The following is a 15,268-nucleotide window of genomic DNA, read 5'->3' as shown; positions in this document are numbered from 1 at the left end:
AGGTTTCTTTTTCTTTTCCCTCCTAAGAGGAAGGAGATGCTGGCAGCAACATGCTGCATCTGTGCACACCGTTCAGTCAGCCCTGCGGGGTAATGCTCCAGGCAGTGAGATCAGGAGAGCTGGGACAGAAATCCCTGTGGATTTCCCGGCAAGCAGGGAGACCTCAGGCCAGCCCAGTCGCAGGCTTCAGTCGGGCTGGGTGATATCACGCAGGAACGGGGAGTGATTCATCACCGGGCACACAGACACAGGTCAGCTTCCCTGGCCTCTCTCCATGGAGGCACGCACCGGCATGGGGCACAGAGGGCGGCTGAAAGCTCTGCTGGTGCCAGCTGCAGCTGAATTGCTGCTCCGTGGGCACCGCTGGAGCAAAGCAAACAAAGGTCATTGTATCTCAGGTTGGTAACTCAATCCCCTCGCCGCATGCACGCTGCTGAATCACCAGGCTGCAGCACGCCTCGGGAGCGTGCTTCAAAGTCTCAGCTCCCACCGCAGCTCCAGACCAAAACCTCTTGGCAGGGCGGTGAGATTGTCACACAAACCTTTCTGTGTCACCGGCCAAAAAAAAAGCGCACCGAAGCTTTCGCAGCAAAGAGCTCATCATCAATCAAACTCACAGCGACAAGACGGTGCTTGATGCAACTGGACCTGCCAAACAATGCATCCTTTCTTAGGTCCTCTTTTTGAAGTGGGATAATCCGGCCCAGCCCTTTCCAGGAAGGGAGGGAGGTTTAGAGGTGTTCTCAGATCCGTTCTCAGCTTCTGGGAGCCAAAGGAGCTCTGCTCAGGGCTTTGCTGACCACCTCCCAGCCACTGCTGCGTGCTTACAGCGCATGAGCCGCAGGGGACCCTCTGCAGAGGGCACCTCTCCCGGCTGCTCCTCTGTAGTGCCTGGTGCTGCCCCAGAAATACCCTCAGAGGCACCGGGATGCTGAGATGTGTTGGCCAAGAGCTTCCCGAACTGCTTGAAACCTCGCTCGACTATTTTCTTGGAAGTTCACCTTTTGGCCAAGTGATAACCACGAAGGATTCTCAAGCTGTTTCAAACTCCACCTAGTTGTGTTCTTGGAAGTTTCTCTTTCCAGCAGTGCGTATTTCTGGAATTATTGCATCATTTTCCTTCCCCTCCAAAGGATGAAGGATCGGAAAGTGGAGACTTTGACCCCACCAAACACAGATGCTGAGCTTCATGCTCGTTCTGGAGGGGAAAATCCAACCTAAACCTCCCCCTATGACAACCGGGACGGGTGGATCCCGCCTCTCCGACACGCCTCGGGGCGTGTCGGGGAGGCGGGATCCACCCGTCCCGGGGATTCGGAGCAGAACGATCGGGAGCGGGATCCGGAGCTGCGGGCAGGGATTGTGCCACTGCCGCTATGTCCCATTCGGTGGTCCTGCGTGGTCCTTCGCCGTGGGGTTTTCGCTTGGTGGGGGGGAAAGACTTCAGCGCCCCGTTGACCATCTCCAGGGTGAGCTGAGGACGGGGAGAGGTTCGGGGAAAGGGGGGGTAGAGGAGAAGAGAGCTGGAGGAAGGTGGTGGAAAGAGGGGACTAGGTCCGGCTGAGGATTCTCGGTTCTCAGGTTATTGGTCCCCGGGGTGTTGCTTGTCCCCAGGTCCCCGGGAGGGGGGGAGGGTGTGGTGGTGTTCGCCGGGCTGCTGGCCCCCGGGGGCCGCCAAGCTGTTGATTTTAGACCAGTCGGCGGGCTGCTGGTCCCCGGAGGGGCTCGGCGGGCTGCTGGTCCCCGGAGGGGCTCGGCGGGCTGCTGGTCCCCGGAGGGGCTCGGCGGGCTGCTGGTCCCCGGAGGGGCTCGGCGGGCTGCTGGCCCCGGGGGCCGCCAAGCTGTTGATTCTAGACCAGTCGCCGGGCTGCTGGCCCCCGGGGGTGGGCTCGTCGGGCTGCTGGCCCCCCGGGGTGGGGGGGGGGTTCGCCGGGCTGCTAGCCCCCGGGGGCCTCCAAGCTGTTGATTCTAGACCAGTCGCCGGGCTGCTGGCCCCGAGGGTCCCCGGGGTCGTTTCGCTGGTCCACCGTGGCGGGGGGGTTCGCCGGGCTGCTGGTCCTCGGGGTCTTTTTGCTGGTTCCGGGGCGGGTTGGGGGGGTCCCAAGGCTGCTGATTCCAGGGCGAGCCGAGCTACTGGTCCCCGTAGCTGGTGGGAAGCAGCTTTTGAATTGTTTGGAAGCGTATATTATTCTAACTGGAAGCGAGTAAACGTTCCCCTCCGCCTGCAGCAGGGTTTGAGTGCGTCCGAGCAGGGCATTCTCCATGCTTTATTTATTTTTTGGGATGTTAATTCATAGAGATCTGCTTTCAAAGTGCTCAGTGCTGCAGAGGCTTTGGATTGCTGCCCTGGACCGAGTTCACAGGCTGGTTTGGTGGTGGTGGTGGTGGGGTATTAAGAAAGCAGGAGTAAAGGCACGGAGAGAAGTTTTTCTGCTGTACGACGGGGTCCCCACGGGCTGGTAGTAATTACCGTGTAAGTGCACTCACACTCGTGTTTAACCTCCCCAAGATGTATTCTGGAAACTTCTTCTGCAAAGGCACAGCACGACTGGCTTGAAATGGGCTTTGTGTGTAGACAGATGGGGAGGGGGGGGTGGAGGAAACGAAGCCCTGTGCAGGACATTGGGTTGGAGTGATGGATGAGGTGCTGAGCCCAGGCTGGGCACGCTGCTGTGGGCACTGGTGTTCCCATCACTGTCGGGCTGGAGCTCTGACTCTGCCCAGCTGGGTGGTGTTGCTCAGCTCAGCTCTCCTGGGCAGCTGTGGCTGCACAGCTTGAGCAAACGCTTGAGAGGCTTGAAAGGCTTGGAGAGGAGCTGTAGCTTAAAAATATTGTCCTAACATGTACAAGCGGTTTGCTGCCTTCTCCTTCATCTGCCAAAGCTGTGACAGAAAAGGGAAAACATGTACCATGAGTTCTGAAGAAATAATTATGGGATAGAGCGTGTTGAGTGAGGCTTGGTGTCTATTGGAGTCCAAATGTGCCTGTGTCACGGCGTCCTGGCTCTGTTTTTACCTTGTCCCTCCCCAAGTCTCCCACAAAGGGTGGGTTTTTTTTGAGGAGTGGCAGGAGGAGATGGATGGAGAGGAGGGAAGGCACTTCTGATACTTCTCCCTAGTATCAGATGATAAGATGAGAGGAAATGGCCTGAAATTTGCCAGGGGAGGTTTAAGTTGGGGATTAGGAACAATTTCTTTGCTGCAAGAGTGTTCAGGCATTGGCACAGGCTGCCCAGGGAGGTGGTGGTGGAGGAGTCCCCATCCCTGGAGGTGTTCAAGGAACATGTGGCCATGGCTCCTCAGGACATGATTTAATGGCCACGGTGGTGTTAAGTTATCAGTTGGACTTGATAATCCTCTTTAGAGATCTTCTCCAGCCTGAGCCTTTCTACAATTCTGAGAGCTGGAGTGATGTAGGGAGCTGCTGGGATGTCTGTGTGGCAAAGGGAGGCTTTTGGGCCTCAGCATTCATCTCCTGGCCGTGGAGAAGTCCCCTTTCTCCCCCAGTAACATGGGATGGATCCCAATAGAATGCAAAACCACCTCTCAGGGCATGCAAAAAGGGTGCTGTTGTGAAGATGAACACCCTAATTCAGTGGAAGGAGCCTGCTTTCCCGTTGCTTAGGATGAAAAAGCCTGGTTTAATATTCAACAAGAAAAAAAACAAAGTCTGCTTTTTGCCTCGGCAGGTGGCTGGCCAAATTCCTCCTTTGATTCAGCAAACCTGGGAGGTGTGAGGCTAATTCTCATCAGAGCCACTCTTGCTGTGGATCCTGTGGATCCTGATCAGCTGTGACAGACAGCAGACTGAGTGTGGCAGGCTTTTAAATTAGATCCTGTATTAATGCTGCTCTGAAGAGAGGAGCCATGCCCTGATGTGCTGCTCCTCATGTGTGCTCACGGCTGACAAGCAGCTCTCTGGGGTGGAAGTGTGAGTGTGGGATGTTCTGCTTGAGCTCTCATGTCTTAACGTGAGGGAAGACCTCACTAGCTTTAGAAATGATACCTGGAACTGTTAAAATTGGGGAAGAATTGACTTCAGCCATAGCTTCCAGCCGTGGAGATGTGGGAAGGGGCTGCTGGAGGAGGTCCCCAGGGAACCAGGGCTTGCTTTGGTGGTGAGTTCATGCAGGAGGCTGATGTGATGTCATATACACTTTTATTCTGTGTCTAACCAGGAGCTCTGTTCTTCCCAGCTTGAAAAACCTGGGCAACGGGGCTGGGGGCTCACTGTCCATGCAGGAGCATGGCCAGTGAGCCCCCAGCCCCCTTGCCCATGTTTTGGTGGCTGCAGGAGTGAGAGAGCCTCTTGCTGTAGCCTGTCAGCTTTTGGCTGCCTTCTGCTTCCTTCAAAGTGCCTTTTTTTGTTTGTTTAATTGTATTTATTTTCTATTTCAATGCCACTTAAATTACAACCATCTCTTGAAAAGCAGAGATTCAGCCAGGAGGAGGGACCAGACTGTGGGTCTCCTACATCCAGCTCTGAGCTTGGCATGTTCCTGGTGGGATGAGCTGCCTGAGGGATGTGGGTTTGCTGTACCCACCCCCACCTTGTACCCAAGGAGGGGCTGAGGACCAACATACCACAAGGGGTACAGCTCTGCAGGCATCCTACCTGTACTGGTTATGTTGGGAATTCATAATTTGGGGTTCAAAGCCACCCACATTCAGCTCTAGGTGCCTGAGGCTGGCTGCCTGCTTACAAAAGGCAAATTCACCTGTGTAGGGGGTGAAAAATAATTATTGGGTGATTGAGAGATTTTTCTCTACTCTTTGCTGAGCTATTGCAGGAAATACTTTCTCCCTGGTCCTCTCAGGAGCTGTAGCAGCACAAAGGTGTGTTGCTGCCCCAGCAGCCACAGCCAATGGTGTTCTGCTGGTGGGACCACAGCAAGAGTGGTCAGGCATTGGAATGGGCTGCTCAGGGGGGTGGTGGAGTCACCAACCCTGCAGGTGTTTAAAAGTCGTTTGGATGTGGTGCTTGGGGATACGGTTTAGGGTGCACCTTGTAGAGTAGGGATGTGGGTTGGTCTTGGTGATCTTGAGGGGCTTTGCCAACCTGGATGGTTCTGTGATTCTTGTGTGAGTGTCACTGCTCCAAGTTAAGTGAAGGCAAAGTTCCTTCACATTGCATTTGTGGGACCTGAAGCCGAAGTGTCACTGCTGGAGTGGAAATAATGAAGCTGTTGGTGTGAAAGGAGCTGCCAGACTAGGCTGAGCTGAGTGAGGGACATCATGGTACAGCTGAATGCTGGGCAGGGAGAGGTGCCAGGCATGGGACAGGAAGGAAAGCCAAAGGCTGTCCCCAAAAGTGGTTTTTGACAGTGTTGTTAAGGGATAAACCTGGAAAACTGTGGATGTGGCAAGGAAAACAGCAATCACACAGTGCTGCTTGGAGTGGGTGTTGAGCTGCTAAAGCTCAAGCTGTGAGGTCAGGGCACGGTGCAGGTGGAGCTGGTGGTGTTGAGCCCAGCCCTTGCAGCTGTTTGGAATCAAGAGCTGATCTGTTTTTGTGGGAAGTAGGTCACCTTCCCCTGTGCTCTGATCAGTCTGAAGGGACAAGTGGTAAAGATCTCATTGCCCAGGTGACTGGGGACAGCTGATGCTGGCTGAGCACTGCCCTAGAGAATCCAGGGCTGAGCTTGGAGTGTTTTGGTCTTTGCTTCTTAAACACCAGGAAAGAGAAATGCAGATCCAGAAGGGTGTGCTTGGGGCACCTTTCTCGTGGTCACACAAAAATCCAGGTGTATTAGTGTCCCCTTTACCCATCCCCTGTTTCTTCTTGCATTTTCTGGAGGACCCACACAAACAGGGCTAGACCCTGTGGGCTGCTTTGGGGACACACAGCTCTGGAGAGTGCTATATGCAAGGGTGATGCTGGTGGGTGGTCATTACAGTGCTGGAAAGGGAACTGTAGCCCAAGGCTGTGCTGTAGGGAAGAAATTTGGCTCACTTTCTACCCCCAGTTACAGCAAGGTAATGCTGGGCGTAGCACATCATGTAATGATGGTTGTTCCTCCTCTTGAGATTTACAGGGATGGGGGAATGACCCAAAACATCTGCTTGGAGTTGGTCATAATGGCTTGGTTTGAAGATGTGATGAAGCTTCTAGTAGCTGACAGCTGCTTTTCCTTAGTTGAGCAGGTTAACAACTGGCTGCTCTGTTTGCCCGTCATGGGAAAGAGACCTCGCTGTGGCTCTTGCTCAAGGCAGTGACAACACCCATGGTGGTGTAAGGTTGATGTCTGGACTCAGTGATCTTAAACATTTAGTGGTCATGGCAGTGTTGGGTAGCCAAGGTTGGCCTTGATGATCTTAGAGGTCTTTTCCAGCCTCCATGATTGCATGACCTGCATCAAGCAGAAGGCCAGCAGGATGAGAGAGGTTCTTCTGCCCCTGTGCTCAGCACTGCTCAGGCCACACTGTGAGTCCTGTGTCCAGTTCTGGGCTCCTCCATTCAAGAGAGATGTTGCAGTACTGAAAGGTGTCCACAGGAGGGCGACAAAGCTGGGGAGGGGCCTGGAGCACAGCCCTGTGAGGAGAGGCTGAGGGAGCTGGGGGGGTGCAGCCTGCAGCAGAGGAGGCTCAGGGCAGAGCTGATTGCTGCCTGCAGCTGCCTGCATGGAGGCTGTAGCCAGGTGGGGTTGGGCTCTGCTGCCAGGCAATCAGCAACAGAAGAAGGGGACACAGCCTCAAGCTGTGCCAGGGCAGGTCTAGGCTGGGTGTTGTTAGGAAGTTGTTGTCAGAGAGAGTGATTGGCATTGGAATGGGCTGCCCAGGGAGGTGGTGGAGTGGCTGTGCCTGGAGGTGTTGAAGCCAAGCCTGGTTGGGGCACTTAGTGCCATGGTCTGGTTGGTTGGGCAGGGCTGGGTGCTAGGTTGGCCTGGATGAGCTTGGAGCTCTCTTCCAACCTGCTTGATTCTGTGATTTGATGGTTCTTTGATCAGCTGTGACCAGTAACTGTGGCTCAGGCACAGCAATGGAATCGCCTCCTCCGCTGCCCTGGGCGTTGTGCTGGTTACCACATCAGTGAGCCTGTGGTTCTGGGTGGGATTGCAGTTGATCTCCCCCTTGCCTGGGATTAAAAGATAATCAGTCATTAGCATAAGGAGAGGAGCCCAGAGTGCTTAATCACTGCAACTGGCTCCTCCAGCTCCCAGAGCTGTCATCCACCTGCCTCTGCTGCTCTTCAAGCATTTGCTGCTTTTAGAGTCTTCAATCCATGACTTGCCTAAAGAGATCACTGGCAAAGGGATAGATTCCAGTGTTTGTAGCCATGTTTTTCACACAGATTTCCCTCTTTTTTTCCTTCTGCTGGCTTCCACATCAGTTTGCCCAGCAGAGCAGCAAAAAAAAATGCAGCTTTCAGTGCTGGCTTGGAACTGTAACACAAGAAGGGTGAGAAATAATTGGCCTGCAATCCATTATCCAGGTATTGTTTGAGTTAAGGTCGGCTTCCAAACTTAAGTAGCTTTTGTATTTGAGCAAATATGTGCTGCTGTTAAAGGTTAGGAATTCTGCTGAGGGAGGGATCTCTGCAAAAGTCATCTCCTTGGCTCTGCTGGAGCAGGCAGCAAATGCCCGAGCAGGCTGCTGCCATCCCACCTGAATGCAGGCTTGGAGCCTGGGCTGAGCTGGGAGGGTTCTCCTTGTGCTCATAGGGTGGCGATGGCAGAGCATGGAGGGCACTGCTGGGGGGGGTTTGCTTACCCTAGGGAACTCTGTGTATGGTGGAGAAAGCAAGACCCAGAGGTGCCAGCTAAGGGAACAGGGCTTTTGCCCTTGCTTTCCATGAGGGTTTTGTCTTGGGTTTAAGTGTAAGTTGTATGTATCAGTTTATTAGGGAACAGGGCTTTTGTCCTTGCTTTCCATGAGGGTTTTGTCTTGGGTTTAAGTGTGAGTTGTATGTATTAGTTTATTAGGGAACAAGGCTTTTGCCCTTGCTTTCCTTAAGGGTTTTGTCTTGGGTTTAAGTGTAAGTTGTATGTATCAGTTTATTAGGGAACAGGGCTTTTGCCCTTGCTTTCCTTAAGGGTTTTGTCTTGGGTTTAAGTGTAAGTTGTATGTATCAGTTTATTAGGGAACAGGGCTTTTGCCCTTGCTTTCCATGAGGGTTTTTGTCTTGGGTTTAAGTGTGAGTTGTATGTATCAGTTTATTAGGGAACAGGGCTTTTGCCCTTGCTTTCCATGAGGGTTTTGTCTTGGGTTTAAGTGTGAGTTGTATGTATTAGCTTATTAGGGAACAAGGCTTTTGTCCTTGCTTTCTATAAGGGTTTTGTCTTGAGTTTAAGTGCAAGTTGTATGTATTAGTTTGCTGAATGGAAATTATGCACCTGGTGAGCTCACAGGTGGACTGATGTAGTTGCTCAGTGTTAGTGACCCCTAAAACTATGAACCCAGCTGATCTCTGCTCACCTTTGGTGGGTTTATTCATGGAATTGCAGAATGGTTTGGGTTGGAAGGCACTGTAAACATCATCAAGTTCCAACCTCCTTTCCACAGGCAGGGACACCTCCCACCAGCCCAGGTTGCTCAAGGCTTTGTTCAACCTGGCCTTGAACACCTCCAGGGAGGGGAGATCCACAGCCTCCTTGGGCAACCAGTGCCAGTGTCTCACCACCCTCAGTAGAAAGAATTTCTTCCTAATCTCCAGTCTAAATCTGCCCTCCTCAAGCTTCAACCAATTCCCTTTCATCCTAGCTCTACAAGAAGTCTCTCCCCAGCTTTCTTGTAGCCTCTTTCAGGTACTGGAAGGTTGCTCTTAGGTTCCCCCTCCATTCTGAACAACCCCTACTCTCTCAGGCTGTCCCCATTATTGCCTGTGCAGATGTAAGTGATTCCCCCTGCGTATTAAGGTTGGTGGTAGGTAGCAGCTGAAGTGGGATGATCTTTTGAAGTGGAAGGAAGTAGTTTGGCCTGGCATTCCTCGTTTTATTCTCATTGCTTTTTGTGCTGATGGCTGCTGGAAGGTCTGGAGTGAGAGATTTGGGTGACTGCACTTGGAGCTTTAGTGGTGCAAGACTTAATCTGAACTGTAGATAGCAGCGAGCTGAAGTATGTGACAAACAGATTGGCTGCTGGAGCTATTCTATCAGCAAGGGAGGAAAACTGCTAGTGCTGGCTCAGGAGAACATGCTGGCTTAGGAGAACATGCTGGGGTGAAAGCCTCTTGCTAATGGCCGTCGTCAAGCCCACTGGTAGTGCAGAGCAGGAAAGAGGTGGGAAGAATGATTCCTGGATGTTCATGCAAGGGCTGACCTCGGGGTGAGTTCAGCAAAGTAAACCCTGGAGAACAGCTCTGGTCTCTGCCAGGGCAACCAGAGCAGGATGGGGGGGAGTGTGACTGGGGGGGCTGGAGCTGGGATAGGGGGTTGAGGTTAGTGTTTTCTTCTCTTTTCTCCTCCCCCCACCTTTGTCTTTTTGCCCTCCCTTTCTCCTTTTGTTTCTTTCCCCTTTCCTGTCTCCCTCCTCTCTTTCCCTCTTTTTGTTTTCCTGTCTCGCTTCCCTTCTCTTTTAGGTTTTTCCTTCCTCTCCCTTTCTTTCCCTTTCCCCTGTGTTTTCCCACTTCTATCTCCCTTTCTCTTTCCCCTTTTGTTTTCTACTCTCCCTTTCCCTTTCCTCTTTCCCCCTGTTGTTTTTCCCCACTTCTGTCTCCCTTTCTCTTTCCCCCTTTGTTTTCCACTCTCCCTTTCCCTTTCCTCTTTCCCCTGTTTTTCTCCTCTCTCCCTTTCTCTAATCCCCTTTTGTTTTCCTCCCTCCCTTTCCCTTTTTCCTTTTAACTGCTGGTGATGTCACTCTTCTGACTTCTTCCAGATTGCAAGATTGCCTGTTGGGGCAGGTATTCAGAGTTCCTTCGGGAAAGTGCATGGCTGTATCCCATTTAATGCAGGGGGAAAAGAAAATGAAGTTGAAGAGCAGATGTACTCAGATGCTTCCTGCTTGTGTGTAGGAAGCACTCAAGGGATACATGAGATGATTTTCTTAAGCTGGTTTCTGTGTAGCACAGTAGATGGTGGAAATCCTGAGCCTGCTGGGGATAGCCCAGACCTTTCATTTTCACTTCAGAGAAAGGTGGGGGTTGGAAGGGACCTCTGGAGATCACTCAGTCTAATCCCCTTGCTAAAGCAGGGCACCCACAGCAGCTTGCTCAGGATCACAGTGTCCAGGCAGGTTTGGAAGCTCTACAAAGAAGGAGACTCCACAACCTCTCTGGGCAGCCTGCGCCAGGGCTCCAGCACCCTCACACCAAACAAGTTTCTCCTCCTGTTCAGATGGAGCCTTCTGGCTTCCAGTTTGTGCCCACTGCCCCTTGTCCTGTCCCTGGGTGCCACTGACAAGGGGCTGGCCCCATCCTCTTCCTGCCCACCCTTTCTCTCTTGCTGAGCATTGCTCAGATCCTTTCTGGGGCTGCTCTTCTCCAGGCTCAACAGCCCCAGGGCTCTCAGCCTTTCTTCCTGAGAGGTCTGCAGGAGTCACAGAAGGTAAAGTCCTCTGAAATGAGTACTTGCAAGTGAACTTGTTTGATTTCTGAGCTCTTGAAGCTCACCAAATCACAGTTCCTTGACATCCGAACACTAAGTGCAGGGGGGGGTATTTTTGGAGGCATCTGTGACCACAGGTGCCAGAGTGTGAAGAAAACAGCAGGTCTCTCAAGATCTAGTAGCACTGATTAAACAAAAATGAAAGAAAAAACAAGCTGAAACCAAGCATGTTCCCAAGCAAATACTCTGCTTGATTTGTTGTCAGAGCTCCAGGGCCAGATGTGGACCAAAGCAAAGTCCCAGAGCTTGTTAATGCCCCGGATTTGTCCACAGCCATTAACACCATGCTGGGAGATAAGGTTCTGTTTGGTGTCTACTTGAGGACTTCAAAACTTCAGGCAAAGCCAGGACTCATCAGGTTACTTGGAGTAATTGCAAAAATGTGGAGCTGCAGTGTGGCATTTGAGAAGCTTTTACAGCCAGCAGAGACCTAAAGTAAACCCTTTCCCCACCGTGGAGAACAGGGCTCTCTTTAAACCCAAAAGCTGCTGTGCAAGAGTATTCCAGCCCATGAGGTGTCCAAACACCATCAGGGTGTCCCCAAGGCCATGCCTCACTCAATCTGTCCTGTCAACCACAGCAACTCCAGTTCACACCCAGTAACCCTTGAGCAGTCTTACATCTTGTGTGGGCTGATAGCAGATGATGTGTGAGTGATGTGGAGCAGGCTCCAGAAAGCCAAATGCACCAGATTAAAGTGATTCTCCTTAATTAGCAGATAGGGGCAAGGCAGAGCTAGAAGAGGAACCAGTGTAGGGCCCTTCACCTGGGCAGGAATAGCCTCCTGCAGCAGGGGAGGTGAGGGGGGACCTGCTGGAAAGCAGCTCTATGGAGAAAGAGCTGGGAGTTGTGGTGGGCAAGGAGTTCACCATGAGCCAGCAATGTGTGCTCATGGCCAAGAAGGCCAATGGTGCCCTGGGGTGCTTACAGAGAGGCCAGCAGGTTGAGGGAGGTTCACACCTTTTACTCAGCACTAATAAGACCTTAGATATAGGACTGGGTCCAGTTTTGGGCTCCCCAGCTCAAGAGATTCAAGGAACTACTGGAGAGAGTCCAGCAGAGGCTACAAAGCTGCTGAGGGGCCTGGAGCAGCTCTGTGAGGAGCAAAGGCTGAGAGCCTGGAGAAGAGCAGCCCCAGAGGGGATTTGAGCAATGCTCAGCAAGAGCTGAAGGGTGCAGAGCAAGAGGATGGGGCCAGACTCTTGTCAGTGGTGCCCAGTGACAGGACAAGGGGCAGTGGGCACAAACTGGAAGCCAGGAGGTTCCATCTGAACAGGAGGAGCAAGTTCTTCAGTGTGAGGGTGCTGGAGCCCTGGCGCAGGCTGCCCAGAGAAGTTGTGGAGTCTCCTTCTCTGCAGAGCTTCCAAACCTGCCTGGCCCTGGTGATCCTGGGCAGGCTGCTGTGGGTGCCCTGCTTTAGCAGGGTGGTAGGACTGGATGATTTCCAGAGGTCCCTTCCAAGGCCACCATGCTGGGATTCTGTGTGAACTGTCCTGAAGGGATAAATCCAGGCTTGCTCAGTAATGGGCACTGTGAGCAGAAGCTCAGTTGGTAGGGTTACAGCAGGCTGACTCTGAATGCTGCCATTCACCATAAGCCACAAAACATTTCCCAGAAGCTTTTAGGATGTGTAAAGCTTCTGGTACAAAAGACTAAACCCTGTGGAATATTTGGTGGTCACAATTAAGCTGGGAGAAAGCAGCACGTTGCAGAGGCACAAATCCCATGAGCTGTGAGCTCAGCCCCTGCCTGGCTCACCAGAGAGGAGCTCCAGGTTTGCTCACCAGCTGAATCCCAGCTTTGTGTAGGAGAAATTCTGCTTGTTTAGAGATGCCCCTGTGGCTGTTTGCCTTTTGGGAGGAAAGAAAGGCTTCTGGCTGGGAAGAGTGTGGCTTGAACCAGCAGTGGTCTGACCAGCAGGCTCAGGGCAGTGACTGTTCCCCTCTACTGGGCAGTGGTGAGGTCAAGCCTCAAATACTGGATTCACCTGTGGGCCCCACACATCAGGAAGGCTGTTGAGGTGCTGGAGCAGGTCCAGAGAAGGTCACTGAAGCTGATGAAAGGTCTGGAGTGCAGGTCTGGTGAGGAGCAGCTGAGGGACCCGGGGGGGTTCAGCCTGGAAAAGGAGGCTGAGGAGAGCCCTCATTGCTCTCTACAGCTCCCTGAAAGGATGCTGGAGGCAGGTGGGGGTTGGGCCCTAGTAATAAGTGGCAGAAAAAAGTAGAAACAGCCTCAGGCTGCACCAGGGCAGGTTTAGGAACAATTTCTGTCATGCCCTTCTCTTGCCTTACAGAGTGAGAAAAGAGCAGGTTGAAGTGCAGTAGCAGCCATGGCTGTTAGCTGCAGTTCGTTTTGTGTTTGCATCCTGCCCTTGAAGGAGTGGGTAGGAAGGCTCCTGCTGACCAGGAGCGTGGCTGCTGGTCCAAGTGCTGCTGGAGATTCAGCCAAGGAGCCAGGTGTGGCTGAACAACTTGAGTTTTGCACTCAGGTGGTGGTTGGTTGCTCTCAAACTCGTAGCTGATTTTGTTGCTCCTTGGCCTTCTCTTCGCTCAGAGACCTCAACCTTTAAACTAGAGTAAGGTCTGCACTATGAATCCCTCTCTACTCTGCCCCGGTGAGACCTCACCTGGAATGCTGTGTTCAGTTTTGGGCTCCCCAGTTCAAGAGGGACAGGGATCTGCTTGAAAGAGTCCAAGGGAGGGCTCTGAAGATGATGAAGGGGCTGGAGCAATGCCCTGTGAGGAGAGGCTGTGGTCCTGCTCTGGCAGGGGAGTTGGGCTTGATCATAGAATCAAGCAGGTTGGAAGAGAGCTCCAAGCTCATCCAGGCCAACCTAGCACCCAGCCCTGCCCAACCAACCAGACCATGGCACTAAGTGCCCCAGCCAGGCTTGGCTTCAACACCTCCAGGCACAGCCACTCCACCACCTCCCTGGGCAGCCCATTCCAATGCCAATCACTCTCTCTGACAACAACTTCCTAACAACAGCCAGCCTAGACCTGCCCTGGCACAACTTGAGGCTCTGTCCCCTTGTTCTGTTGCTGCTTGCCTGGCAGCAGAGCCCAACCTCACCTGGCTACAGCCTCTCTTCAGGTAGCTGCAGGCAGCAATGAGCTCTGCCCTGAGCCTCCTCTGCTGCAGGCTGCACCCCCCCAGCTCCCTCAGCCTCTCCTCACAGGGCTGTGCTCCAGGTCCCTCCCCAGCCTTGCTGCCCTTCTCTGGACACCTTCCAGCACCTCAACAGCTCTCTTGACTTGAGGAGTCCAGAACTGGACACAGCACTCAAGAGGTGGCCTGAGCAGTGCTGAGCACAGGGGCAGAAGAACCTCCCTTCTCCTGCTGCCCACACTGCTCCTGAGCCAGCCCAGGATGCCATTTGCTCTCCTGCCCACCTGGGCACACTGCTGCCTCCTCTGCAGCTACTCTCTACCAGCACCCCCAGGTCCCTTTCTCCCTGGGTGCTCTCCAGCCACTCTGTCCCCAGCCTGTAACCTCCTGTTACAGGCTGGGGCCAGAGTGGCTGAACCTGGCTCTACATTTGGATTTGGATCTATCACTACTTGGATCCAAAAGGATTTTCAAGTTTTGGGCTCCCCAAAACTTCTTAGAACATTTCTGGTCTGCTTCATTCCCTTCAGTGCTCTGAAGCTTCTTGTTCCCCAGCAGTGAAATGACTTCAGGTTGCATACCCCATGCTCTTTATGTGCTGGGCTGTGCAGCATACCTGAAGAAGAATGCCTGACTACCTTGGGCTTCATAAAGGCAATTAGCAAAACGCTAATGTCTTGTCCCAGGAATGCTTGTGTCAGCTGCAGGCAGGATGCTTTGAAAAGCCGAGGAGACTCTTTGGGAGGAATGCTTAAAGGATTTGGGGAATTTATCTTCATTAGTCATTCATTTAACTCTTGGCTCTTCCTGTTCTAAAAGGCATTGCTACCCTGAGAGCATCTGCTGCCCCCTTGGCTGCTTCCTGCCAACACAACAGGCTGCCTTTGTTGGAAAGCTGAGAATTCTGTCACACTCTCTTGAAGGCCTCTCCAAGGCTTTAATCAAGGCCTTTTGATCGTGCTGGCAGAACAGAAAATGTCCCCAGACTTGCCATTGGTTTAAGAGCAGGGTGGTGGTGTCTGTTAGAGGCATGTGTGGGGTTGCATCTCTTAACCCCTTACATTCTGGGAAGGTGGTTCTGAGTGCACCATACTGGAAGGGACCCTAAAAGGTCACCTTGTCCATCTCCTTTCCTGCAGCCAGCAGGGTCATCTCCAACTAGATCAGGCTGCCCAGGGCCCCATCAAGATTGATCTTGAATGTTTCCAGAGGTGGGACATTAACCACATCTCTGGGCAACCCGCTCCAGTGTTTCACCACTCTCATTGGAAAGAACTTAGGTAAGGGATGGGATGGATGCAGCCCATGCTGGTGCAATAGCTGGTTGCTTTTAAAGAGATCTTGGCAGGGAGGTTGGTCTAGATGGTCTCTAGAGGTCTCTTCCAACCTGTAGCATTTTGTGATGGAGCTAAGCTAGAGGTGGGAGATTCAGACTGGAAGTGAGGAGCAAGTTCCTCACCATGAGAGTGGTGAGAGGCTGGAATGAGTTGCCCAGGGAGGTGGTTGAGGCCCCATGGCTGGAGGTGTTTAAGGCCAGGCTGGATGAGGCTGTGGGCAGCCTGATCTAGGGTAGGGTGTCCCTGGGCATGGCAGAGGGGTTGGAACTGGCTGCTCCTTGT

At 52.8% G+C, this 15,268-nt stretch overlaps 1 protein-coding gene across 3 annotated transcripts in view; it reads left to right on the top strand.

Moving 5' to 3' along the window:
- The first annotated feature begins 1,313 nt into the window (after nucleotides 1–1,313).
- The window catches only part of PDLIM4 (PDZ and LIM domain 4), a 73,684-nt gene continuing 59,729 nt past the window's right edge, over nucleotides 1,314–15,268 (top strand). Inside the window, exon 1 of one of the 3 annotated variants that reach the window (XM_064161510.1) lies at nucleotides 1,314–1,469. In XM_064161510.1, coding sequence (XP_064017580.1) covers nucleotides 1,377–1,469 — 93 coding nt within the window. In that variant the 5' untranslated portion in view covers nucleotides 1,314–1,376. Of the gene's footprint in view, nucleotides 1,470–3,862; nucleotides 3,932–3,983; nucleotides 4,119–15,268 lie in introns of those variants that run through there. The other 2 variants (XM_064161511.1, XM_064161512.1) reach the window with 2 other exon arrangements.

The sequence above is a fragment of the Pogoniulus pusillus genome, chromosome 22 (genome assembly GCF_015220805.1).
Source record: "Pogoniulus pusillus isolate bPogPus1 chromosome 22, bPogPus1.pri, whole genome shotgun sequence".
NCBI lineage: Eukaryota > Metazoa > Chordata > Aves > Piciformes > Lybiidae > Pogoniulus > Pogoniulus pusillus.
The sequence above is the reverse complement of the archived record's forward strand: the minus strand, read 5'-3'. Positions and strand labels throughout refer to the sequence as shown.